The sequence below is a fragment of the Protopterus annectens genome, chromosome 17.part0 (assembly GCF_019279795.1).
Source record: "Protopterus annectens isolate FY-2018-M chromosome 17.part0, PAN1.0, whole genome shotgun sequence".
In the NCBI taxonomy this organism is placed as follows: domain Eukaryota; kingdom Metazoa; phylum Chordata; order Ceratodontiformes; family Protopteridae; genus Protopterus; species Protopterus annectens.
Genome location: NC_056751.1, coordinates 116,091,103 through 116,115,995, shown reverse-complemented (window position 1 = coordinate 116,115,995; position 24,893 = coordinate 116,091,103). Strand labels below are relative to the sequence as shown.

At 41.8% G+C, this 24,893-nt stretch overlaps 1 protein-coding gene across 6 annotated transcripts in view; it reads left to right on the top strand.

Annotated features, from left to right (window-relative positions):
* The window catches only part of SLC20A2 (solute carrier family 20 member 2), a 717,641-nt gene that overhangs the window by 389,129 nt on the left and 303,619 nt on the right, over positions 1-24,893 (top strand). For all 6 annotated transcript variants that reach the window (XM_044059039.1, XM_044059042.1, XM_044059040.1 and 3 more), the window contains exons 4-6: positions 4,622-4,707; positions 4,828-4,924; positions 24,422-24,541. In XM_044059039.1, the coding sequence (XP_043914974.1) occupies positions 4,622-4,707; positions 4,828-4,924; positions 24,422-24,541 (303 nt within the window). The remainder of the gene's footprint in view (positions 1-4,621; positions 4,708-4,827; positions 4,925-24,421; positions 24,542-24,893) is intronic.

Genomic DNA, 24,893 nt, shown 5'->3' with positions numbered 1-24,893 from the left:
CATGATAAATAATCATAAGTGTTTAAGACCAGGGGGAAATAACCTAGTTTGATGATCCACTTTTTTTCTTTCCTATATCATGCCAACCCATTTTGTTTGATCTATGTGCAGTGATTTTTGTCAATAATAATGAAATTAAATGACACACTTGGATGTACCAAAGTATGTTTGTAAAGTGCATTAGTTGGTTTGTGGTGTCTGATCTCACTAAAATGTTCACCCACTAAAATGTTCACCCATTCTAAATTTAACCAGACGGGAGGTTTGTCCTACATAAAAGGATGAACAGTGACATGCAGCAAGATACGCAACCCAATCAGATTGGCAGTTGGCAAAAAACCTACATCAAAAACCTGACTGGTGTTTTTACTGCTGAAAGAGGTGGATTTGATGAGTTTGGTACAGAAGGAACAATGTCCACAAGGGAAACAACCAACTAATCTATCACCTAAAAAGGTTGTTTGTGATAAAGGCAATTTGGATGGTAAAAAAAATGTTTATAATGGTTAAAAAGAGACCCCAAGTTTCTGCCTTTCTTGTAAGTGAAAGGGCATTTAGCTGGTAAAATTGTAGATAATGTAGAGTCGGCCAACAAAATATTTCAATGATAATGACCACAGTGAATTAGTGTTGCGGCCAGAAGTAGTCAGAAAACGAATGACTGAATCCTCAGTAGAATTTTTGTCCTTATATTGTAGCAAGTTTGACCTTTCTAAGCCATCAACATGGCATGGAGCATTACATATGGAACCAGTATCATATCCCCTATCCTTGAATCTGGTGATAAGATCATGCTTGTAAAAACTGTAAGCCTGTTGATCAGATCAGATGCGTTTACCACGTATAAATTGGGATTTTGGGATGTTACGACAAATGTGAGGAGGATGAAAGCTGGAGGCGTGGAGGAGTGAATTATATTGGGCGAATTTGCGATGTACCATGATGGACAAAGTATGATCAATGTTCCTCAGATTCCAGTTCATTCTTTGATAATGAGTGCAATCTAGCTTTTATATCAGAAACGGCCACCTCATGTTTGACTTGGATGAAAAGGACTTTGTCTTGTGGCAGCTAATTTCTGAATGTTATGAATACTACTGCAGCAATGAACACATTCAAATGTATACTTTTACCATAAGCTCTTGCATAGCTGTGTTTTTGCAGTTGTGTTAGGTACAACACTTTAACAGCAGATACTTGAATCTTGTAAATACTTGCCACTGTATAGCTACTCTCCCACATGTCACTTTGATTCTGGTGTGTGTGTGTGTGTGTGTGTGTGTGTGTGTGTGTGTGTAATATATAAATGAGGATATGGCTGCAGTAAAATTGAGAGAATAGATGTCAAGGTTTCAAAATTATGAAACCATGTCTTTAAAGTGCTGATTCTCCCATGCCCCACATTGGGAATATAGAGAGAAAGGAGACATGCAGTGAAGCCTTACGAAAGGAACACAGGGCAACATTTTGGGAAAAAGTGAAAACAGCACTTAAATAAATAGTTTAGAGTCTCTAACCTGGATTCCTGTTGTAATTGTGTTCATCCTTGTATGTAAGGTTATGTATGTGGTTGAATGTATTTATCCATTTTCCATGTGTTTAGTCTTGAGTGATCTATTTCTGTTAATTTGTGAGATGCGATAGTTGTATAAGGTATCTAAGTAGGGCTTTGCTATGAATTGGCAGTTTCATGGGTGGTTTTTTAACTGATGATATGAAGTGAATTTTAAGTTTTCATTAGTAAAGCATTTTAGTTTATTTTCCTGTAGCGTTTCTGTAGTGTAGTTAAGGGTAGTTTTAGTTAACTTGGTAGTGCAGTTTAGTGTAGTGTTGAGTTTTTTGCGAGGTCAGTATTTTTTTTTTAGATTTTGACTTTGGATCTAATTTTTCCTTTATGCTATTTTCCAATTGGCAGGTATTGGTAACTTTCTAATTTGCTATTTTTTGTTGAAATTAATGTCCGATATAACAATTTGATTTAGTTTGGGTTAGTTTTTTTGGGGAAGGTAGTGCTTTAGTTTGTGCAGTGTTTAATTTCATTTTTGTTTTCCCCTTTCGTAAAGGAGCTATGACAGCATGTTACAGGTGAATTGTTGACTAGCTGGACTGTTGGTGCTGCTCATAAGATGCAGGTAAACATCTACATCTTGAGTCCAAATAAATGTATTCATTGTACCCATTTATCAGAGCAAACCATTAGGAGATGCACGTAAACGTCCATGGAGGTAACAGGGTGTACCAAAATGTATCTGTGTGGGATCACATAATACTAAGGTAGTCCTAACCATGTAGAGCCTAGCCACCCACCCTAGGAATTATCAACAGTTGGTTAACCTGCCTTTTTCAGAGGAATCATACTAATGATTCCTGTGGTAAATATATGTGATCCATTCCAGTTATCAAGACTTAACTTGAAGGATGCCAAAGCATTATAACAGTTAACATGTAAGACAAGTTGTTCCACAGGTAGGGAATCCTTTATGCAATCAATTGCCTGTCCTCCAAGACGTCCTGTTTGTTATGATGCAAGTTCAGAGTTTGAGTCTTGTGTTTTTAATGTTAGCATTGTTTCTGAGTTGGCAAAGATCTAGCAACCGATGGTCTTTCGTAGCCCAAAAGGCCAAAGCATGATCTCCACATGCAATCTGTATGACATAGCAAAAGGTGAAATACTTTTTTAGTCTGTCAAGATAGGTAAGGGAGGTTGGCCCTTTGATTCTCTTGGCTAAGAAACACTTGTGTTTTTCAAGTTGGGATACATGTATGCTAAAAATATTTATATATACTGATACCAGCAAATAATTGTATTTAATGATTGGCTTAATAAGGGAAGAAGGTTAAGGGGACTTCCACTTCCTTCTTTGTATCTTGACAGTAGACCTTTGATAAACTGAGCAATGAACCAAGATTTCCTTACTGTAAGAAAGGTGAGTAAGTTCCTACATCTTTAACAATGGTACCATTTTTAATTAAGGTTGCATTTGTGGAATAATCAGGGGGAAAGGCTTGTTTCCTAAATGTGATTACACAACATTGTTTGCAGTATGTCTGAGATCTTGGTAAAAAAAAACAGATGGTGGCTCTTCTAGCTTCTTTTGGAAAATTTAGTCTGTGTGGACTCTCTAATGGCAGTAAGTTTGCAGTTCTTGCAAGCTTGGTCAACCAAATGCATATCAGTCTGAAATAAAGAGCTAATCTGGGATTTGAACCTGGAATCTCTTTGATACAAACTGTGCATCACACCACTAGACCATCTAGACAACTGGCCTGTTCAGAGTGACCGTTTGCAAAGGCTGTAGCTTCTGAGTAACCCAGTATTTCCCCTCATGGCATGAGGGGTAGTTTCTCTGTACTGCATTATGGAGATTGCCCCACCCTGTATGCCTTTAAATACACACAAGCCTCACTCCCCTGGAGAGGTGAGCGAGTCGAGCCTCTCTGCATCTTCCATCTTACTTCTTTGGCTGGTCCAGTGCTGGGATTGTTATACACATGTAACCATTCTATACCTCCCTACTCTTATAGTGGTGTTTGTGTGTTTGCATGTGTGCGCACATGTTTATAGTCCAGAGTGAACGTCTCTTGTAAATATAGCAATCTGATAATTGCAGATGTTGCTCATTATTTTCTCTTATATGAATGGCCGAACTAACAATGTGCAGATCACCCTAAGAAGGGAGGATGTTACAAATGAAATGACTGTGCAGCACAAATGAAGCAAACCATGCCCTGGTCCTGGACTGACTCTCCAATTTGTGATACTGAATGTTTGAAATGAAGCCCAGGCTACTTCTATTGTGAGCCAATTGCAATGGCATGGTATTTCTGTTAATTATGCAGCTAGTTTAGGTGTCTGGCTTAATTCTAAGGTAGGCATTGTAGCTTCTATTATTTGCTTGCTTGGCTTGTACTGTACTTAACTGAATTCTTTGCAGTATTCGTTGTTTTAGTTCTGTGCTCCCATTTGCTTAACTGTACCACTTAATACCTAAACTAAATGATTTATTTTGTAAATTTGCTCCCTGCTGCTTGGACACTATCAGACCCTCTGTAATCTGTGATCCCCTTCATGTGAGCCCATTCTTTTTACTGGGTGAGAGCCAGCTGAGAGAACTCATAATTCAGGTGAACAGTAGAGGTGGCTTTGAAGTTTTTTACTTTTTTCAATCCTGTGTGCACACATGAAGGTACCAGGGAGGGGTGTGCAATAAGCTGTCCTCTGAGGACACCCTGCCCCCAATCCTGCAAGGAGAGATTCCTTTAAGCAGACCTCTCTCTCCCCCTGTAGCACAAGTCATTTTTTTAAGGTCTCTGCCAGGGCATCTCTCCACAATGAGTGCTTACAAGCCCTGCTGCGCCTCACCTGGAGAGGTGGGTGAGGCTGCTAATCGAACCTCATTCACCTGTGTTGCAGTTGGGTCTTTATCCTGTATGCTTTGGATCAGTTTAATACCTGAAGATTTTAACTAATGTGGTACTGTGTCTGAGTCTTTAAAGACAGTGGTGTGTTAGTGTATGCATAATGTTTGTGTTCTCTGAAGTTTGCTGCAGTGATTTAAATAAAAAAAAAAAAAAAACATCCAGTGGAACGGGGTAATTTATTTCTTTTCTGTTCTTCTAGTGGCCTCCTGGTTCATTTCCCCTCTCTTATCTGGTCTGATGTCAGCACTTCTGTTTTTTCTCATCAGTACTTTCATTTTGAATAAGGTAAGAGAAATTTAGATTTAATTTTGTTATAGTATTTGGGGAAACTGAGGGTTTAATTTTTCATATGCATTTGTTTATTGTATTGAGTTGCAGTAACAAGTACCAAATGTTTTCATGCAGGATGATCCTGTTCCCAATGGTCTTCGTGCACTTCCAGTATTCTATGCTACAACTATAGGAATCAATACATTTTCAATTATGTACACTGGTGCCCCGTGTAAGTGCTAATGTCTTTTACAGTACTGTTGCATGGTGTGTTTTTTCCTTTCACTGTGACATTTTTGTATAACTGGAGCCAGCGTATAACAATTGTGTTAATTGTCTTCTACTCATAATTTATTTCAAATGTAAATATTTCTTGAAAATAGAAGGCTTCAGGCGAGTTTGTTAAATTTAGTGCAGTGTTTACACTCTATTTAAATGGATATCTTTGAATTATGGTGGGGAGAGGTGTTTTTCCAGAAATGGTATAGTTGAATTATCATGGGGGAATGTTTTTCTAGAAGTCCTGTAGTAGATGTTCATCGTGTTACCCTGCTGCAGTCATTACACTTGGGTTATCCTGCCGTCAGGCGGTCCCGCAGTCTGCCGGAATTCCAAAGTTTTGGTCCGGCGTCGGTTGCTGTCGCTTCTTCCCTGAAGTCAGTGCGCCAGGGGTATATATATTGCATCCGACGCCATTTTCTTCAGTCTTTCTTGCCGCGTGGTGCCCGAAGCAGAAGCAGTTCGCAAGTGCCGGTTGGCCGACACCTGAGATTTTCGAAGTCGAATTTCAGATACGAAGTTTTCAATAAAGCTAAGTACCCCGTTGGGGAAACTTTTCTTGCCTCAGACCGATGTCAGAAAAAGTTAACAATTGTATTTCTTGTGGGAAGCAAATACCTCATAAGGATTTTCATTCTTACTGCATACCTTGCCTAGGCCCAGACCACGACGTCACTGGTTGTCGTTTTTGTGCTAGGTTTAATAAGCGTACTATAAAAAAACGCTTTGATTTTGCACGACACTACTGTAGAAAATTTAACTACACAATGCTGTTGGAGCAACCGACTACCGGCATGCACAAAAGACGCAAGGATAAGGACAGGCAGCCTAGACCCAAGCCAGGCTCCGAGGCCTCGGCTGGACCGGTCTCCGGTTCACCGGTCTTCAGTGAGGCTCCAACGCAGCCCCTGACTACCACAGATCTGTATCCCGAGACCGCTTTGGAGCCTTTGGCGGAAAGTGCTAGGCCGACGCAACCATTTTGTTTAGCCTCTACCGACGACACTACAGAAAGAGATGGTGCTGCAGAAACACCTTCGGTTTCTGAAGGCGTTTTCAGACCGACGACGCTCACCATAAAAACGTATCCTAAGCTTAAGACTCCTATTAAACCTAAAAAGACTGTACTTCAGTCTCCAATTTAAGGCCCCATGCCTAAGAAACAGATGCTCAAAATGGCTGAAGATTTGATCTCTTTAATCAGGGGTTCCCAACCCCCACCCGACAAAAGGCCTAGACAAGAGGTAGATTATGCCTCCTCTGATCAAGTGTCTATTTCCTCAGGCTCCTCTGAGGACCAAGATTACTCCTTCTCCCCTTATGAAGATTCTGATGCTGAGGATTCTATTCCCTCAGCTTCTCCTCCTGAAGACTACTCCTTTGGGGAAACTTTACACACTATGAGGGAACATTTTCACTGGGAAGATCAGGACTACTCTGACTCGAAGAAAAGGCTCAGAGAGTTTCTTTTACTCCCCCAGCACAGACCACTTGCCATCCCCCCAGTTTTAGATATTGTGGATGATGTTTACTTAGAATCCAGTTTGAACCCAGATTCTCTGCCTCCTGCTCCAGCCAAACCTGACAGATACTATAGAGTGCCTGACTCCCACAAATTCCTTTATAAAAGCCCTGTTGCTGACCCAGAGACCATCTCCCAGGGTCCCAAAGGGGCTAAGGCTTCTATGGCAAAAAATCCTGTACCCTCTGAAAGACTCCAGAGCACTAGACAGGTGGGGGGAAAAAGGTTTACACCTCAGCCACTCTAGCTATGAGGGCACTAAATTTCCAATTTCACATGCTAAAATATCAGCAATTTCTAATGTCTCAGTTAAAACAAAAAATGAGCACACTCCCTCAACAGTCTGAATTGAAAGAAATGCAGGATCTGTTGCATGCAACTGAACAGGTGGGCAAACATACTTTACATTGTGGGTTTGATTCTTTGGAGGCTTCCTGCAGAGCAGCTGTCACTGGGTCTGTTATACGTAGGTATGCTTGGTTAAAGGAACAAACTCTGCCTGATCATGTTAAAGCAAAGCTTCTAGATGCTCCCTTACATCAGGATGTTCTTTTTGGAGTTAAAGCAGAACAAGTCTTAAAGAAAATGGAGGATAAGGCAAAATCTATGCAAACAGTCAGAGATTTTCTACAAGTACAGCCCCCTCGCTTCAGCAGAAATTGGCCAACAAAAAATCGGTCCTTTCCAGCTACTGACAGACCACAGAGGGGTAAATACAGATATCCAAGAGGCAGAGGACAACCACAAGCCCAATACAAACTTCGACAATGGGGCACTGCAACTCAGAAGGGAGGAGAAGACAGATCCCAAACTACCAGAAGGCAAACTCAATGACTTACACCTCATCTGGCCAAGCAACACTCTCTTGGCAGCCCCCTTGGGAGGAAAACTTGCACTTTTTTCAGACAACTGGCACATTGTCACAAAGGACAAATGGGTCCTAGACATAATTTCACGAGGATACAGATTCCATTTTCACACCTTGCCAATGAAAAGAGGAATGCCAAACCTGCCAGAAAATCATTGGACAGAGGCACAAAAACAAGTTACAGCTCTCATGGACATGAGAGCCATTCAACTGGTACCTACACGAGAGCAAGGCCAAGGATTTTACTCAAGACTCTTTCTAGTTCCCAGAAAGGACAATGCCTGGAGACCAATTCTGGACCTTTCAATTCTAAACACCTTCTTACAAGTACCCAAATTCAAGACGCTAACACTACAGCAGCTTCTTCCCATGTTGGGCAAGAAAGCATGGCTAGTAACGTTGGACCTCAAGGAGGCATACCTGCATGTCCCTATCAGACAAAGTTGCAGAAGATACCTCCGTTTCATTGCAGGTTCAACCCATTACCAATTCTCTGCACTGCCCTTTGGCTTATCTACTGCACCCAGGGTCTTCACAAAATGCCTGGCACCAGTAATTGCATACTGCAGACAGAGGAATTCAAATATACACATACCTGGACGACTGCCTCATCCAAGCAGAAAGCAATGACATTCTCTTACAACATCTGGCTTTTGTAAAACATCTAAGTTGCCTGGGGTACACAGTAAACGAAAATAAATCAAAGCTAGTACCCTCACAAAATATGACATTCCTGGGTGCCAGCTTGAATACAATGGCCCAGAAGGCTTATCTGATGCCAGAGAAACTACAACTGACTCAATATTTCAAAACAATGGCAACAAAGACCCAACTACATGCAAGAAAAATTCTGCAGGCCTTTGGCTTCATGGCATCTTGCATACTACTAATACCATTTGCAAAGCTGCATATGAGGAAATTACAGTGGTACCTAAAAAGCGTATGGTCTCAACACAGCCACAGCTTGGACACCGATATCTCTTATTCCCTGCCTACAACAGGAGTTTCTATGGTGGTCACAGGCATGTCACCTCAACAAGGGTCAGCCTTTCACCTTGCCCCCAGCCAGGCAAACTGTGACAACAGATGCATCGGGCTACGCCTGGGGGGCACACATGGCAGGACAGTGCGTTCAAGGCGTATGGACTGCAGATCAAAGGAATCTGCACATCAATCAAAAAGAGATGCTAGCTGTACAGAATGCTCCGACAGCCTTCAAGAATCTATTACATCCAGGACAACTTACAATAAGGACGGACAACACCACAGTAATGTGGTACATAAACAAGGGGGTACACACTCCTACCCTCTATGCAGGCAAGCAATGACCTTGTGGAACACAGCTCTGGCTTACCAAGTTCAGTTACGAGCTCAATTCCTGCCAGGAAAAAAGAATACATTGGCAGACGACCTCCGCAGAAACATCATGGATCCCCACAAGTGGAAACTGGATCCACAAGTATTTGCAATGATAACTCAAAAATGGGGCCTTCCAGACATAGACCTGTTTGCCAGTCCTCAAAACTATCAGCTGACAAAATTTTGTACAAGGACACTTCACCATCAAGCTTGGAAAGTGGACGCACTCTCATTCAGTTGGAAAAACCTGACAGTATATGCCTTCCCTCCATTGCCTCTCCTCACAAAGGTGCTTCTGAAAGTCAGAAAGGAGAGACCATGACTGATACTCATAGCCCCAGACTGGCCATGCCAGCACTGGTACCCACTATTGAGGAATGTGGCCCAGGACCCACCTTGGATTTTACCACAAATTGCCCATTTGCTCACACAGCAAAACAATCAGATTCTTCACAGCCAACTCAAAACCTTAAATCTGGCTGCATGGCAAATCACCTAAGCATCCAGTCAGCTCCTCTTTCCCAAGCAGTTATGGATGTTATTCTGGAAGCTAGGAGGCCCAGCACCAGGAAGGCCTACTCGGACAAATGGAAAAGGTTTTGCGCCTGGAACCAAACTATAGGACAAAACACACTTCAGCCTCACATGCCTCAGATTCTGCAGTATTTAACTGAGATGTTGCACAAAGGACTTTCTTTTTCTTCCATTAAAATCCATGCATCAGCTATTTTAGCCCACTACAACACGGATCCACCCTTATTTTCACATCCACTTCTAAGGCAGCTCCTCCGAGGGCAAAAAACATTAGTCCCCCAAGGAGAGCACCTACACCAACATGGGACCTCAATTTTGTTCTGGAAAAACTTACGCTACCTCCCCTTGAACCAGCTTTCTCTGCAGATGTACAGTTTCTTTCATGGAAGACTGCCCTGCTGCTAGCAATAACTTCAGCTAGAAGAGTCTCAGAGCTGCAGGCATTAATGACAGTGGAACCTTTCCTCATTTTCCATCAAGACAGAGTTTCTCTACAAACTAATCCTTCATACCTAAGGTGGTTTCCAGTGTGGCTTTAAATCAAACCATCCACTTACCCACCTTCTTCCCAAATCCACAGAACAAAGGAGAAAGACTCCTGCATTCCTTGGACATTCACAGGCAACTTCGTTACTACTTGGATAAAACTAAGGTTTTCAGAAAATCTGACCAGCTCTTTGTATCCTATGCTACAGCTTCACAAGGGAAGGCTATATCAAAACAAACCATTTCCAAATGGATAGGACATTGCATTCGTTTTTGCTATACCCATCATGGAAAAACAGTTCCTGCTACCATTAGGCCCCACTCTACCAGGGCAACAGCTACTTCTACAGCTTTCCTCAGGGGGGTTCCAACCAAGGAGATTTTGGAAGCTGCAACTTGGAGTTCAGTACACACCTTTACCAAACACTATCACTTACCACTTTACTCTAAGACTAGAGCTGGCTTCGCCACTGCAGTTCTGCAGGGCCTTCTAGCCTCCTCTGACTCCTCCACCCATCCTTAGCTTTGGGATTCTACCCAAGTGTAATGACTGCAGCAGGATAACACGATGAACATAGTACAGTTTTGTACCTACCATAAATGTAGATGTTCAAGTGTTCACCCTGCTGCAGTCCAGGTTACCCTCCCTCCATCCCCTCTGATCTAACTGGCTAAAATCTCTACAATACCTTCCTGATGTATTTGCTTATAGCTGGAGGGATTTTGTGTTTGTGCAAGAATTGCTTTATTTGGTCCTAATTACTGACCTCCTTTTTGGGGGCACCTGACATCTCGGGCAAGAAAAACTGAAGAAAATGTCGTTGGATGCAATATATATACCCCTGGCGCACTGACGTCATGGAAGAAGCGACAGCAACCGATGCCAGACCAAGACTTTGGAATTCCGGCCGACTGCTGGACCGCCTGACGGCAGGATAACCCAAGTGTAATGACTGCAGCAGGGTGAACACCGAACATCTACATTTATGGTAGGTACAAAACTGCACTTTAGGATTGCTTCCTCACAAAGCTTGGTTCCAGGCTTCATTTCCCAGCTAGCCTGTTTTCTTTCATGGCCTTTCCTTGTCCTCCCTTTGTCCACATGTATTTTTTTGTATAGGAGGGTCCCATTTCCTGCCACATTCTAAAGATGTGGGTAGCATAACTGGTGATGCTCAGATTATGCACATGTCTTGCAGTGAACTGATTACCTACCCATGATGCTTTTCCTGGCTTATCATTTTAACTTATTTTTATTTATTAATCTGGGTAAAATTATGATCCAGATGCAAAATTTTCAGAATCACTGCAAGAAGACTCCACAAAGACAAGAATAACTGTTTTGAAATCAACATGAAATTGAGAAGAAACTATAAAAAATATGTAGGGGTTATAGTGATGAGCCAAACGCAGAGAAAGGAAAATGGCTAATATTTTTTATATTGAAATCCTCTATTCTGTCTACGTCATCATCCGTGCTAAGGAAGCCTTGAGTATATTACTGAGCTCTGCTGTCTTACTGCACATGGCAGCCATCAGGCTACTTTTTTCTTCCTTTTTACCTTGAATTTCAGAATTTTTTTACTTTTGACATTGGTGATTTAAAACAATGCAGTATGATGTGCATACAGGGACTTTGATCTTTTTTCTAGTGTTGAATATACCAGAGCACTAATGTGATGGTCTCGGCAGTTAGAAGCTTCTTGTTGTCATTTATGTACATACATTTTTTCTTGCATATTACCTGCACTTTGTTACATTCACAAGAATCTGTTTATTAAAATGACTTCCATATAAAATTCTGCATAGTACTTTGTCCAGTGTTTCACTTTATGGTTTGAGTGTTTGGTACTTCTAGTTTTCTATTTTCTGAAAGCATTTGTAAATATCTTAGGTCAGGGGGATTGCATTTTTCTGACCATAATCCTGTGTGAAGTATTGTGATTGTCCGCACGGTGAGCCAGTAATCAAGGAGCCTCAATTATCAACACTGACACCGGAGAGGGACGTTCACTTGGAATACAAATGGATACACTCAGTATTTCCAGAAGCAGGCTTCTCTGCATCAAGCACAGTCTCCCTTAAGAGCACCCAGGGAACATCCTCAATCTGGGGGCTGGTTCTTCTCTACCTGCCCAGGCCCCCCAGTAAGACTCCTCACTGCCAAAGAGTTGAGTCCTTGGCTCGGTTTCCATTCTAAGTCCTCCCACACCCTCTGTGAAACCAGTGCTTTGTGTTCCTGCTCCAAGCAGTGCGCTCACACACACACACACACACACACACACACACACACACACACACACACACACACCTGGGAAAAGCTGGCACAGATTTACCTGCTGTGCCCCCTTCTGCCCAGACTATAAGGTAGTTACTGCCACCAGAACCCCCGCCAGCTAATTTAAGGCTCTTACAAGTGTACCGTTGTTGTCTGGTCCAAGACGGAACAACCTTACTGGCATGGCTGGCAGTCTCTCCTGTAGTCACAAGTATATAACTGGCCATGCTTTGGAAGAGTTGAATGCTATAAAATTAATTTGCACGAAAAAAACAATTTTTGATCTTTCAGATCAAACCGCTGCAGTTGTCCTTGTTTGCCATATGTCATTAAATTTTGTAGCATCTACTTTGAGACTTTTGAAAAAGGTTGTATTTTCAGTTAAATATACTGGGAAGAAACTGAGTACTTTGATCAGATGCTAACACAATCTTCCATTAGCCTTGCTGGGATGGTTCAGATTTGGAAAATAACGACACAGTGCCAAGTCACATACTTGCTTTTTTTCTTTTCCTTTTATTACATCCATGCAGTGGGTATCTTAAAACTAACCAATTCCTCTATTTAAGCTTGTTGCATACAGAAAACACTGTTGAAAATGTAAATTTCAACAAAAATTCACATGTAAGCTTGCAAGGTTAATGTAAAACTTAGTCTAGAAGACTGAAACTGGAATCACTGGGCATGTGTATTGTCACAGACTGTGTTTTTTCCCTCTCCGGGAATGACATTAGAGATGTCCTTCTGTTCATTGTTGCAGTATTCTTTACATATGGATAATATTCCACAACATCGACCCGACATCCAGCCTGTATACAAAAGCTTATAGCCACTGCCAGTACACGGGATGTTGCACGTAGGTCCTGACAATGTCAGCCTTAAAAGGGATGTCCGCACGTACCATCCTCATTTTTCGCTGCCATTCAGAAAGGTTGATTCCTACGTACATTCTGAGGTTGGATTCTTTTCTCCGCTTCCAGGTTCAGATAAGTGCCCCATTGGGGATTTACTTTTTTGCTACTGCCATTTGTTATTGTTCATGTCATCCAGGAAGGGGCAAGTGTAGGTGTAGGAGGCAAATTCCACTTAAGGATAGTTGCAAACTTTGCTTGTTTTGTTTGGAGCTTAGTCACGATCACCGCTCCTGTTCTTTTTGCCAGGCCTTAGTGCCTAAGACCTTGTGTAGCCATCTGTCAGATTTAAACCTTTATCTAGAAAATCAGAGACTTAAATCATGTGGCTGGGGACTCGATGGAGGGTTCCGGTGGTCCATCAGGTGAGCTGAGTTTGAAGAAGAAAGTTTAGTGCCTGCCTCCTCCGATGTTCCCCTTGAGGTCTAGGAAGACCCAGTGGTATGGCTGGAGGTTGGGTCTGCTTCTTCAGCGGGTACCTTGGGGGAAGCCATCAAGAATGTGGGTCCTAGCACGTCCGAGACCGTGCAGGCATCCAGTTTGGGCAAATTGGGGGAACCGTTATACTAGCGGACATTGTGGGATGCTGCTACTCCTTTGCATAGGGATATATTGGCCATTGGGCCTACTTCTGACATCTGTTCTGTGGTTGAGAAGCCAGTTAAAGAAACAAAAAACAAAGCACCCTAATGTCCCTTCTACTCCTCAGATTGGGATACTTTTTCACAGGGGCATCTTAGGACCCTCATGGCACCGAGGCCTTCAGCTTCTTCTAATTCCCTCTCTTTTCTAGCGTTCACATGTTCTCCTCGGCGGCCTTTTGGGTCTCGGGCCCCATCTGGGCAGGTTTTGGAATCCCATGTCCTTGAAACTGGTCCTCAAGACTCCTCTTCTGATGATGACTCCCTGGCATACTCCACCTAGATTCCTTCCCCTCTGGTGTATGCCTCTATTGAAGAGGAGTCTAATGGGGGGGGGGTCCCCTATTGAAGAGCTTTCCTTTGGGGAAACTATTAATAAGATGAGGGGAATTTTTTAAATGTGATTTCACCCAGATTTCAGAGACTCAAACACATTACTATGAGCGTCTTCAAATGGAAGCCCCTGCACCCTCTGCAGTCCCGCCTGTTCTTCCTGCTTTCATGGATGCTTATACTTCCACTTCAGAAAATCTTGATTCCCATGCCCCTGCTCCCAAGAGACCTGACAGATTTTAAAAAGTCCCAGATGACTGCAAGTTTCTTTATAAATGCCCCTCTGCTGTCCCAGCTGTGCTGTCTATTGCCTCAGACAAAACTTTTCTCAGTTGTCTCCTTTGGCTAAGTTACGTCCCTCTGATGAGAGCAGGATTTTGGAAAGATCGGGTAAGAAGGTATATACTTCCACCACCTTGGAAATTAGGGCTGTTAATTACCAGACATGCATGGCTAAGTACTCCCTGGCTTTGCTTTCCCAGGCTTCACAGGGTTTGCCCAAATTACCTGATTCAGAGGTTAAGTTTCAGGTTCTCAATCTCCTGTCTGCATCTTCTCCGGTAGCTAGTTATTCCATTGGGTACAGTTATGATGCAGTGAAGGTTTCTGCTAGAGCTGCAGCCTTTGCATCTGTTCTTCGTAGACATTCTTGGTTAAGGCTCCAGTCACTACCTGATGATATAAAGGCCAAGCTGATTGATGCTGCTTTGGGTAATTCTTCACTTTTTGGTTCAGCTACTGCAAAACTTTTCAAATCTCTGCAGGAGAAAGTAAAGGAGCTCCAAGACCTAAAACATTTGCTTGTTTCCCCAGTCCCTAAATTCCATAGGAATTTTCTAGCCAAAGCCTCTTTTGTCAGAACTACTTGTTCTTCATCTTCAGCTTCTTTATCTAGGTCTAAGAAATCTTCTAGGAGATGTCCTCCATCAAAATGTGCTGTCCCTGCTATTCCTTCTCACCAGCCCTTTCAGGCTAGACCAGGCTCTTTGAGGTGTATGAGTTGGAAGAAGGGCTTGGTTGTCCGTCTTTGCGTCTTCTTCTCTCCCTTTCAGTCTGGATGGGAGGTCAGTCAGGATTCCTGGGTCCTTTCCATCATCCATAAAGGTTACTTTATGACTTGGAAGACACTCTCACCATTCCTAGGACTCCTTCAACCCTCTTCCTGCCAACTTCATCTATTTCCTCAGCTTTTAGCTCAACCCTTTCACTAAGGCCCAATCCAGGTTTTTCCTCAAGAACAAAGAGGAAAGGGATTTTACTCCAGGATGTTTCTTGTCGCAAGAAAGGATGCTTCTTGGAGGCCTATTCTGGATCTCTAACATTTAAACACCTTCTTGAAAATGCTTTTTTTCGGATGCGCTCTTCAAACACTTTTCCCTCTGGTTCCTCCACACTCCTCCTTGGCATCTCTAGATCTCAAGGATGCTTGCCTACACATCCCTATTCACTCTCAGTACAGGAAATTCTTGTTTCTCGGTGGGTTCCTTGCACTCTTAGTTTTCTGCCTTACCTTTTGGCCTTTCCACTGCTTCAAGGGTTTTCACCAAGTGCTTGGCTCCAGCCATTGCCTTCATGAGGGTTCGAGGGATTCAGGTTTACCCCTACTTGGGCGACCTTTTCCTTGCCAATACTCAGGATGAACTTCAGTCAAACTTCAGTCTAGCCATTTTCTTTCAGTCTGAGGTTCACTATAAATTTCGAAAAATCCAGTCTTACCCCTACTCCGGACCTCATTTTTCTGGGGTGCAGATTCAGGACAGACGTGATGGTTTACCTCCCTTCAGACAAGGTTCTTTCTCTTACAAGCTATATGGAGTTTTTTCTACTGCTTCCATCCATTTCAGCTAGGGAATTCCTAAGGCTGCTCAGATTCATGGCTTCCACAATCCCCATGCTTCCTTTTTTAAAACTACACACGAGGACATTTCATTAGTTTCTGAAGACCACTTGGTGTCAGCATGCCCATCCCATGGATGTTTTATTTCCCCTTCTCCCTTTCCTGAAAGCAGAGCTCTTTTAGTGGATCCAGCAGCTATCTCAGAATCCAGGTCCTCCTCGTCTCATGCCCCTGCCTTCTCAGCAGCTCTTCACAGATGCCTCAGATCTAGGTTGGGGAGCAGACTTTGCTTCCAGCAAAGTTCAGGGTCTTTGGTCCCCTGCTCTGCAAAGGGAACATGTCAACATCAGGGAGATGAGAACCCTAATTCTGGCCTTGCAAGCCTTTCACCCTCTTCCTACCAGGTCCTTTCAAAATACTTCCAGACAATACCACTGTCCTATGGTATATAAACAGCCAAGGAGGGACCAAATATCTTCTTTGTCATCTAGCCCTCTGGACATGGGAACTGTCTGTCCAATAAAAAGTAATTCTACATGCTGTATACCTTCTCTCAGCTCAGAATTCAGTGCAGATGCTTTAAGCAGATCCATGACACAGTCATACAAGTGGATGCTGCTGCATAGGAATGTGTTCCTAGACCTGGTTCACTGGTGGGATACTCCAGATGAGGATCTATCTGCCTACCCCCAGAGCAGGCAGCTTCCTCTTTATTTGTACCAGGGTCCTCACCTTCAGGCTTGGAAGGTGGGCACTCTCTCTTTCTCATGGAAGGGTATGTTTCTTTATGCGTTCCTCCCTTCCCTCTCATTCATAAAGTTCTATTAAAAATTCAACAGGTCAAACCAAATATCTTGGTATTGACTCCCTTTTGGTCAAAACAACTCTGATTTCCTCTTCTGCAATTAGCTGGGGGCCATTACCACAAGTTGCCTCACCAGTTGGACCTGCTGTCACAGAACAAGGGATCCCTGATCCACCCACATCTGTCACCGTTTCAGCTGACTCCCTGGGTAATCAAATCTTGATCCGTTTCAGGCACCTTTTCTCACAGGATGTGCTTAGGGTTTTGCAGGAGGCCAGGAAACCCAGTACTAGGAAGTCTTATATTTCAAAATGGAAAAGCTTTTCTATTTGGTGCTACAAAAATCTAGATCCACTTTTTGTGGGTATCCCAGTAGTGCTTTCTTACCTGTGTCTCATTCCTCAGTGAAGGTCCAGTGTTCTACTTTGTCTGCCTGTTTGCCATTGACAGTTCCTTTAGCTTCCAGACTTGAGGTTAAAATTTTCTTAAAAGGTGTCCTACATATGAAACCTCCCAGGAAACCAGTATTTCCTCCATGGGATCTCAATTGTGTCTTAGAGAAGCTTACCTAGGCTCCTTTTGAATCAGTGGCGTCTGCTTCTCTAAAGTTTTGCACTTAGAAGAGAGTGCTTCTGGTATACTTGATTTCTACTAGAAAGGTTTCTGAGATTCAGGCATTGATGGCTTCCCCTCCTTTTAGTGTTTCACAAGGATAGTGTCTTTGTGAACTAACCCAACGTTCATGCCTAAAGTGGTGAATGAGTCATCTCTTAACCAGTCCATTCATGTGCCCAATTTTTCCCTTCACCACAGTCCTCTAGTGAGAAGATTTTGTTACATTCCTCTGATGTGCACAGGAAACTCTGCCTTTACCTAGACAAGACAAAATCTATTAAAGTCTGATCAACTCTGTGCCCTTTCACCCCAGGGCTCTGGGTTTGCCGGTTTCCAAACCATTTCTTCTTGGATCTCTAAAGCCATTATGTTTTGTTATGACTTTCATGAGAAATCTCTACTATCCCCTGTCAGAGCTCACTCTACCAGATCTGTGGCCTCATCAGGAGCTTTCTTTAAAGGTTTGGATACCCATTCCATTTTGGAGGCTGCTACTTGGTCATCTATTCATACTTTTGCAATCTGTAGATCTAGGGCAGGGTTTGCTAGAGCAGTCTTGCATGGCTTTGTAGGAAATGTTTGTGCACTTTCTTCCCCTACCCCCTTCTCCTTCCTGGGTTCTTCTGAGCGTTGGCACTGCAACATTGACTAGAAGGACATAGAATAATTATGTAAAATCTTACCATAACCATAGATGTCCTCTTCTACGTTGCAGTATTCTGTCCCACCCACCTTCCCCCTACAACTTGCTCATTCTTAGGATGGTTACCTTTTTTTACTTTACCTTTGCGACGTTCCACATACTGGCAGTGGCTATAAGCTTTTGTATACAGGCCTGACATCGGGTCGATGGTGCGGAATATTGCCCATATGTAAAGAACGCTGCAACATAGAAGAGAAGAACATATATGGTTATGGTAAGATTTTACACAACTATTTTTTCTGAATAGTTTATTAATGAACTCCATTATGAAGTGTTTATTTTTTGAAGAATTATGTCAAATTGTTTTGAGTTTTATAACTGTAATAATACCTTTCAGTCATCAAGTCTCAGAAAGTGAGTCTGGTAATGAGTTGTCTAACAGCAGTGTTCTTGCGGTAGTTTGTATTGTTCAACCTGACTGTTGTAAAGTAAAAAGAAAACAAAGGCTTCCATCGTTCTGCAACAGTATCATAGGAGAGTGCTCTTTACAAAGCATGAACCGAACTGCAAAAAGATTAGTATTAAAAGGCCTTCTACTGTAAGGAGTTGCTGGTTTCTGTCCTGTATTTTTTCCCTTTTTCAGTGAGTTATGCAAACTACCTTTTTCTACCAAGTGGGTCATGGGAAGTTTGAGTATTTTTGCTATTTTTTGAACATTTTTTTTTTCTTAACTGTCCTCCTATCCCATTTGAGAAATTTTAAAGTTTTTTGTAGTGTCACTTCAGCTTTTGATGCATTTCAGTACTGTTGTGTAGTGAAGGCACTGAAATGGTTTGTTATACAGTTTACTTTGTTTTGTGCTTTGTTTAATCTTAAGTTGTATAAAATCATTTCAGCTTTGTCAGTAATGCAGTTTGCCAATTATGTAGATGTCATAAATGAATTATTTTAGAGTCTGCTCTAATGCATTTAATTCCTAGGGGTAGGTTAGGTTTGTGTTCTTGGGATGGGTTATGTATGTCTGTCTGGTTTCCTCATCTGATGTTACCTTCCTCAGTGCTGCCTTCCAGTCGTAAACATATAAAGAGAACTCGGTACAACATTGGGCTCTATTCAGAAAGGTTACTTTGAAATGTAAGTTCCGATTTAGAGATTCAGCAGGTTGGTAGGCTGTTTCTTTGGTCTACTGAATATACTAATAAAGTAATCCGAAACGCACAAAGCACAAACTGTGTAAATCAAAGGAAAATGAGCTTAAGGAAACACTCAACCCAACAAAACGTAAAATAATAAAATAAAGTTTAATAGTGTGAGCACACGCTTTCGGAGGGCACAGTCTCTCTCCTTCCTCAGACAACAAATGAATAAATGAAAAAATCAACCAAGGTTAAATAAACAATCCCCTAATTAGACCAATCAACTAATATAAAAAAACATACGCCCACTCCATTTCAATTAAGAACAGCGTTAAGGACAAAATACCCTACAAACTTCTGAACAATATGATACACTAAATCAATATAAACTAAACTAAATACAATATAATGTAAAATAAGCTTACTTAAATATTTAAGGTGTATTAAAATAAAGTAAAATAAAATAGAATAGAACATAATTCTATTAACTTAAAAATACATAATAAAAGTAATACATATATGTGTATATAAATAGGTATGTGTGTGTATACAAATAAAAAATTAAAGCTATTATCTATTTAAAGAAAACTTTTTAAGAATACAACTAATAGATACATGGTCATTAAGACCAGGGTGCATGTAGGCAGCTGTACGGATCTGCCAAAAAAGCTCGCAGACTTCGAGTTGACTCTGCCATGGGCCACCTCTAATGTCGAAATCAATTTTTGTCGAGACTAAACTTAAAATGATGACCCGGGAACTCCTTAATATGCTTTGCCAGGGCGTTGTTAAGGTCACATCTATTAATGGCATAAACATGCTCGTAAATGCGCTGCCTAAGTTTTCTTTCGTTCTTGTAAGGCATTTGGGGGGCGACCTATGCTAATTAGCAATGTGCTTCCCCTGGCTAGGTACGTTAATGAATGCAGCCAAAAGCTTGCATTCACCCATTGCTTCCAGTGGGTGAGTGTGTGTGTGTGTCCTCAGGTGAGTGGGTGTGTGTGACTGTCTCTTCCTGGGTGGTCACAGTAGGGGATTGTTTAGGTGATGGGTAGGGTAGGTGTGTCTCTCTGTGAGTGGGTGGGTGGGTCGGTCCATGTGTATGTATGTACAAGTTGGGTGATAAGGGTAGTGTCCCCCTTAGACTAAATCCTGCAGTATGGGGGAGGGGGCACTAGATAACAAGGGTACTTTCATGCCCTAAGGAAGACATTGTTGCTTTTTATTTCTCCGTAATCTCAATAAATAAATGTACAGCTGCTGGATATTCTGTGTTTTACAAATCTGGATTAGAAATTTAAGCAAAATTCTTTAAAGTGGTAATTTGTATGCCTATGTTTAAAATTTCGCAACATCTTTAAGTCTGATCTGTAGTGTCATTGTGTTTAACTCTTCTTGCTATATTGGCATTTCACAACTGTTTACTTGCAGATGCTTATTGCAGTGTATTCATCATTAAATTGTGCTTAGCAGTAAGTTTGCAAATATCTTGCCATTAACCTTGATCATTATTAGGTGAAGAAAACATAGGGAACCTGTCATATTACTTACCATGCATCTGTCCCTGTTAAATAGCCTTAAATAGTAATAATATTGCACAGTTTATAGTAAACTGTACCAATTTCCCACTATCAACTTCTTGTAGCATAATTGCAATTTTTATTCTACATACTAGCTGTTATCGATATTTCTTTGCTTTATTTTGCTGCTCTATATGTAATCCTATTGAATCCCATTGACTTGTTTTCACTGTCCTCCATTCACATTGGTTGGAGCCTTTGAGTGCAAGCCTTTTCTAGTAGGGTCATTCTGAATCATGTGGCCACAGATGGGGGACTATCCTTCGGAATGTGCCCCCCCAAGACTATTTTTGTCCTAGTGTGGACTTTGCTGGTTTCATCCAGCACAATCCAATATGTTGGCTTCCAGATGGTTTTACTGCAGGGGAATCGGGCCTTTTGAGATTGTGAGGGTCGGTAATACGTTGTCAGACTGATCGGTGTGGAAGAAATTCTTAATGTTTCTTTCCTTAGGTATCTGGCTTTTTGTAGTTCAGTCCACAGTCTTCCATTAGATAGACCTCCTTTGGCCTTTATTAGGTTCCAATGAGACAGTCCCTAGGCTTCAGAATGTATTGGAAAAGTCCTGTTTGATCCCACCTCAGAGGAAGCCCTTTATCGAGATGGAATTGGGCACTTTGCATTGTTGGTCATGCTCATCTCTGGCAGAAATCCCAGGAGATCATGACATGGGCTTACGTGGCATCTTGGGTGAGGACACCAAACAGGTTCAAGGCCCAGGCTCCTCTGCACATTCTGGACTTCATAGTTCCTTTTGTATGCCTTTGAATTTGGATGTTGTAGTGAGGACTTTGAGGTGTCAGTGACTTCAGAGCCACTATATACCCACGAATCTTTTGTTTGTCCCAGGCACTTGTAACAAAGCCCAAGTGTGGGACTATACTCTTGAATCATCGCGGATATTCCCTTTCTGCAACCAGGTTAGTTCTGGATATTGATGATAAATATTTTTGCTTGCTGGCCAGGGGCTCCCATGGAAGTATTGTCTCCCATGGAGAGAGTGGTGCACATCATCCAGCTGATTCAGAGCAATGCCTCTGGCCCTGTTGTCTTGGATGAGCTGCTTCTTCAAGACCTTGTCTTCTCTGCTGAGACAGTCATTCTGTCATGAAAACTAAACAGGCAAGCAATGGGGCATATGGTTTTGCCCCTGTGCAGAGAAGACATGCTCGTCTTATCATTGGACCACATACCACTGCCCTGTGCAGAGAAGTGATGCCGGTTTGTCACTGGACATCATTCATTTGGCACTTTCTATTCCAGGGAAAGTGGTTTGAGCTGAAAAAGTACTACCAGGTGGGTATGCTTTCCTGTCCTGGAGCACTGGATTCAGAAGCTTTGCCTTGTCAGGATCTTCAAAGATTTGGTATCTAAAGATTATGAGGGAATGCAGTGAGAATAAGGAGAAGCTTTCTCACTTGTGTTGTAGGTTTCCTGTACTGCTTTCTGCCATTCCCACAAATTCCACTTATCGTTGCAAAGTTCAGGGAAGAAAGACCAAAATTCATTGTTTTTGGTTACCAGGAAGTAACAAGTGGTTCTTTGCTTTGCAGTAACCCCTTCAGGTCCTTGACAGGGATGTCCACATGGGATTGAGAGGTCCGCCACCACCTCCTGAGGACGTTGCTTCTGAGGTAGATGCACTCTTTCCACTGGCTTTGCTGTCAGCGGTCTCAGAGGTGATTGAAACTTGCCTGTACCTCCCATTTGGAAGAGGATATCAATATGGGTGGTACAGTATTCTTCCTCTCTGTCATTGGTCAGCCTTTAGGTGATTCTAACTTGCTAAGGCATCTTTATTGTCTAAAATTATGTAATATGTAGAATTTTGCCTCGTATGTTTTAGTTTTGTTTCTCATAAAATTTTGTGATTTTTTTTCTGGCAAATCCATTGAGGATTAAAGTCACTAAATGACTGCCATTTAGGTTTCAGACTTCATACCCTTCAGAAAATGCATGCTAATGCAATGCCTGTTCTAGCAACTTTCTAAGTTTATAAAAGTTGAGCACTTTTGTAAAAGAGGTGATTCATTCCATCTTTAGTTGAGAGACCCCCTTCCCCATTGGCTTTAACTAAACTATGGACAGGTTGGGCCATCCACTGTTTAGGTCTGGTAGATCTGTGCTTTTGGAATTTCATTCCTTGAAAAATACTTTTCACTGATTGCCATCGCCACCTTCACTTGACACATTTTGAGTTGCAGGATCTCATTTGCAGTGAATTCTCTGGTCTTTCAGTAGGACTTGATGTCCATATGTCCTTCTTTAGCTGATCTTGACTGTTTTTAATCAGTCTGCCATCCTCCATGCTTTCTTCCCTGCAATGGAAACTTGAGAGAGAGGGGGCCCTTCACACCTTTGATGTGTGCTGACCACTTAGGTGCTACCTGTGGATACCTCATGAGTTTAGAAAGACATTCTGTTCTACTTTATTTCTGTGAGGCTAGGGCTTGTGGTTGCCAAGCAGATAGTCGATTTTAAATGTATTGTCTCTTGCCATCAGTTGCCTAACTGTCCTTTGGCAAGTGCTTCAGTTGGAACCCTCTCCAGCAGATGTGACTGGCTCCTGGACTTGCTTAAAAAAAATCTGTGTTGCAGATGTTTGTGCTGTAGCCATCTGGCTCTCTATGCACACTTCCATCCAGTTCTGTTGTCTTGCCAGTTGGAGTTTGGCCACAGGAATTCTCCCCAAGACTCTGCCATCTGAACTGTGGCATGGGATGGTTGTCTGGTTTCCTTTTAACTTGGTAGTGCTAGAGAGTTTACCCAGTTATGAGGTAGCCTTGCTTAATATTCTTGTATCACTTAATTTATGAGAGATTCTCCTAGGTGGGTTTGGAATTTTCAGCTGTCCCACATTCAGCAACTGCAGTTGTGAGCTCAGATTCCCTGTATGCCAGTCAAGTAGACTAGCCTAATAGTGCCGTATCTAATATGTGTTGTTTCCTGATTTACAGAATAGTTCTGGTGGCAAGGGGGCATACTGGTATGTCTGGGGGTAAGGCACTTTAAGCAGCTAGTAAGTTACTTTGAGTAGTTGGACATCCCTGAATCTCAGATTTTGCTGAAAAAAGCCAAGTTGCAGTGGAAGGTAAATTAATACACATCTAGGAGCAGTCAGGGAAGGACTGCTATTAGCAGGGTACATTAAACATTCATTGTGTTACTTATGGTAAGTACACTTATTCATCTGTACCTGCAGTGCACTTAACACAACTACAGGTTTGGAGAGACACTTAAATGACTGCACTTCTGTTGTTAAATTAAAAACAAAAGTTCTGTCATGTAGTGGTTTACAAATATTCTGTGATATTTGAATCATTATAAGTAAATGTTTTAATTTGCCTGTAAATATATACATACCAGGAGGGTATACATTATATAAGGAACTGATTGTTATATTTAGTTTGTTTATAGAGGATGCATTTTCTGTATTGGTCTCTTGAGGGAAACTTAAGACAAATTTTATATGGGCAGATATTTATGACCATTTATAAAATATAGAAAAAAATAAGCTTGTGCTGCACCATTTTAACCAATGTAGTGCTAATACTACTATGCAGTAAACAGAAGAACTGTAGTCCTTTTTTAAAGATAGTCATAATTGAAAGGCTGCCTTCTTACACCGTTTATGAAAATGGTAATCCTTCAAGAAGCTAAAAAGAGAGGAAGATGGCACTTTCTAAACTTAGGAGCTTGACTTGGGCGATGCATTTTCCTTCCCTTCTGGAGGAGGGGAAGGTGGTGAGTTAAAAGACAGTACGGCTGGGTGTAATGAACAAATAAACGAGAACTGCACCACGTAGCAAGATGTTGATGTTTTTCTTTGCAAGTGATAAGTTATTGTGTGCATTTATAACAAACTGATTTCTCTTAAATTATTGTTCTCTCCCTTGTCACAGTACTGGGACTAGATGAGCTTCCGGTTTGGGCAATAGCATTAATTTCGCTTGGTGGATCGATTATCTTTGGCATCATAGTGTGGTTCTGTGTATGTCCATGGATGAGAAGGAAAATGCAAAGTAAGTGCAAAAGATGCTTTTATTAAACAATTCTGTAATGAGCTCTGCTTAAACTTTACTTTTACCTGCACTGTTCCATTTTGATATCTTTGTAGTCTGCATTTTTTTTGCACTGACTCTCCGTGAAAAGTCATAACTATATTTTCTTCACTACTTAAATGGAAATCACGGTATTTTTTACATCATGTGCAAGTGCATCTCTCCTCTGTTAATGGACTTTATAGTAGTTATTGTATTTCAGATAAGTGGATCAACATTATGCCATTCCAGAATTATTTCCTAGGGGCAAGAGGCCAGGAGTTTTCCAAACTGTATTTTTCTTAAACTGAGAATGTAAACATGTATGCTGTCT